This window comes from Acanthamoeba castellanii (assembly GCF_000313135.1).
Source record: "Acanthamoeba castellanii str. Neff unplaced genomic scaffold scf7180000084660, whole genome shotgun sequence".
NCBI lineage: Eukaryota > Discosea > Longamoebia > Acanthamoebidae > Acanthamoeba > Acanthamoeba castellanii.
Window position 1 is genome coordinate 162672 of NW_004457356.1, and position 3210 is coordinate 165881.

The following is a 3210-nucleotide window of genomic DNA, read 5'->3' on the forward strand; positions in this document are numbered from 1 at the left end:
CACCACACCACCACCCCCCCCCCTTCCCGCTCCCCCAACCCACCACACACCCAAAAGCCCACCATGTCGAGTGACTCGACATGTCCAGCTGACCCGCGCATGTGTGTGTGACCGTGCATGCCGGCTTTGTGTAGGAGCGGGGCGTGTTCCACATCACGGAGCCCTTCGCCGCGGAGCTCTTTGCATCGCTGGGCGACACCCCGGAGGACCACGAGTTCAAGTTCGCCATCATCTCCAAGCTGCCCGTCAAGGCACCCCTCCCCCTCTCCCAAGCTCCCAACGTGGGATCCTCTCGCAAGTTATTGGCGCTAACAACATACAACACAACCAATCACCTCATCATGATTACACACACGGCACACACACACACGACACACACACGACACACGACACACACACGACACACACGACACACACGACACACACGACACACACGACACACACGACACACACGACACACACGACACACACGACACACACGACACACAAATGCACACCTATGCAGGAGTTCATTCGGGCGCTGCAGAAGCACCCGGAGTTCCACCAGCTGCTGCTGGAGTACTTCCACTCGACGCTGCCGATCAAGTTCCCGTCGTTCCAGGATCTGCTCAACCCGCGGTTCATCGAGAAGTCGAACCAGCAGCTGCAGTCCACCAACAACTCGTTCTTCCTGCCGGTTTCCATCTTCCTGGCCGACCTCAACTCCAACTACCACCAGTTCATGAGCGGCAGCTTCGGCGATGGCCCCAACGCGCCTGGCGCGCCTTCGCCCCTCGTCTCTCCGCGCTCGACGCCCGCCATCTTCCTCTCCACCGGCACCAGCAGCAGCGGCGGACTCCACGGGAGCGCCTCGACGGGCGGCATCCCCATCTTCGCCCCCTCCGCCGGCCAGCACGCGCAGTCGGGCCTTGCCTCGAGCGCCAGCACTGCACCATCGCCATCAGCGTCATCGCCCGCGAGCGGACGAGAAGCGGCCGGCCTCTCTTCTTCGTCGTCTTCCGTGGTGGCCTCCGCCCCGTTCGGCATCTTCTCCCGCCCCCCGCCCCCGCCCCCTCCTCCGCCAGCGCACGCCGACGGCGGGTTCAGCAGTTTCCTGCCCGCCACGTCGGTCATCCGCAAGGTCGGGTTCGTCAACGAGTACCTCATGCCCACCATCCACCAGGCCTTCGAGCGCGCCCAGCCCCTCGCCACGCCCACCGCCACCGTCACCTACAACAAGAAGAAGCCGTCCCCTTGAGAGGTTTTGTTTCGTTGCGCCGGCTTTGTAAAAAAAAATAAACGCAAGCTCTTTTGTCTGGCGTAGACCAGGACTCGCTTACAGACTCTTGTCGACCGTGATGTCAATGTGCTGGTCGTGGTGGTGGTGATCATGGTGAGGATGGTCGTGGTGGTGGTCATGGTGGTGATAATCGTGGTGGTGGCGGTGACCCTCGTCCGCCGCGGGGTCGGCAGAGAAGAAAGAAGAGGAAGTGGGAGGAGAGGAAGCGGAGGCGGCGAGTGAGCCGACAGAGTGGGAACGAGAGGCGTTGGTGATGTAGGGCGCCAGGACGGGGGCCGGCTGGGGCGTGAATGGAGCGGGCGCCGCCATGGGGAGAGCGGAAGAGGGGAGGGAGAGCGGCTGCTTTTGTAGCCTTGTCTGCAGGTCGTAGAATCGGTCCTTCTCCACCTGCACCGTCAGGTTCTCCACCTGCTCCCAACACACACACACACACACACACACACACACACACACACACACACACACACACACACACACGGTCATCCTCTCCTCCAACGCAATAGAATTGTGGTATAACGATAACGATAATGAAAACGATAACCATAACCATAATACAAAGGTTTGTGGTGGGTGGTGTACCGTGTCAGCAAAGAACCCCTTTACGGCCTTGATGATCTTTTGTTCGTCGACGTGGTTCTGGACCTGCACGTGGAGAGTTGCCACCACCGTGTCGCCCGCAAGCTTCCACACGTGCACGTCGCGCACACCCATCACACCCTCCAGCCGCGTGATCTGTACGCACCACACGCGGGGAATGGCCGCCTCGTCAGTCGTGATATCCCACGACATACAATTATTCACCTCTATAGAAGAAGTTCTAAATAGAAATAGAAATAGATGTAAAGAGGTGGTTCCGAATGAGAGGTGAGAGAGTAGTAGAGTGGATTGGGGGGGGGTTGCCTTGAGCACGGCCTTGTCGATGTCCTTTTGGAGGTGCGCCGGCGCTCGGAGTGCGAGCGTGACGGAGCACTGCTTCAGCAGCGGGATGACCGAGATCAGGATCGTCAGCTGGTAGTTGCCCCACCAGCCACCACCAGCCACCACCACCAGCCACCACCACCAGCCACACAAACAACGACGCTGACGTCAGCTAAACTGTTGGGTGGGTGGGGGGTGGGTGGGATAGATACAGCGATGCAGAAGGAGCAGATGGGGTCGGCGATAGTCCAGCCGAAGTTCATGATGCAGAACGACGAGAAGATGACCCCCACGCTACCCAGGGTGTCGGCCATCACGTGCAGCCAGATACCTGCGCGCGCACACACACACACATATGAGCACCATCAGATCAAGTCCGCACGCACGCACGCACGCGCTCCGACAGGCGGAGCCGATGGGCGGAAGAGGGGGAAGGGGGTACCGCTGAGGTTGTCGGTGAGGCCCTCGTGCCAGAGGCGGTGGAAGAAGTCGGCGAAGGGCTCCACGAGCTTACCCAGCACCGACTTGGAGGCCGAGAAGCTGTGCTTCTTCTTCTTCTGCTTGTGTGAGTGGCCGTGGTGGTCGTCATGATCATGGTGGTCGTCATGATCGTCGTGGTCGTGGTGATCGTCGTGGTGGTCGTCGTGATGGCCGTGGGCATGGCCGTGGTCGTCGTGGCCGTGGGCATGGCCGTGGTCGCCGTGGCCGTGGGAGTGGCCGTGCTTGCCCTTCTTGTGCTTCTTCTTTTTCTTGGTGTGTCCGCCGTCGCCGCCGTGCGAGTGTCCGTGTCCGCCGTGCGCGTGGCCGTGGGCGAAGGCAAACACGCCGATCAGGTTCACCAGCAGACCCTGCACACACGCAGCGTGTGTCGTGTCGCGTGTATCGTTGGTTGTGTGTGTCATGTGTGTCGTGTCATGTGTCGTGTGTGTCGTTGGTTGTGTGCGGGCGCAACAGTTGAGTCGAGGGATTGGGTGGGTGGAGTGCGGGGAGGAGGAGGGCGTACGAGGCTGGAG

The 3210-nt window shown here is 60.7% G+C and overlaps 2 protein-coding genes across 2 annotated transcripts in view; one reads left to right on the forward strand and one right to left on the reverse strand.

Moving 5' to 3' along the window:
* The window catches only part of ACA1_107160 (uncharacterized protein), a gene marked incomplete at both ends in the record, with an annotated part of 6266 nt that extends 5029 nt beyond the window's left edge, over positions 1-1237 (forward strand). The window contains 2 exons of the mRNA XM_004336280.1: positions 135-245; positions 506-1237. Coding sequence (XP_004336328.1) covers positions 135-245; positions 506-1237 — 843 coding nt within the window. The remainder of the gene's footprint in view (positions 1-134; positions 246-505) is intronic.
* Positions 1238-1315: 78 nt separating this feature from the next.
* The window catches only part of ACA1_107270 (ATPdependent metallopeptidase HflB subfamily protein), a gene marked incomplete at both ends in the record, with an annotated part of 9977 nt that continues 8082 nt past the window's right edge, over positions 1316-3210 (reverse strand). The window contains 5 exons of the mRNA XM_004336281.1: positions 1316-1687; positions 1859-2011; positions 2189-2287; positions 2410-2528; positions 2640-3045. Coding sequence (XP_004336329.1) covers positions 1316-1687; positions 1859-2011; positions 2189-2287; positions 2410-2528; positions 2640-3045 — 1149 coding nt within the window. The remainder of the gene's footprint in view (positions 1688-1858; positions 2012-2188; positions 2288-2409; positions 2529-2639; positions 3046-3210) is intronic.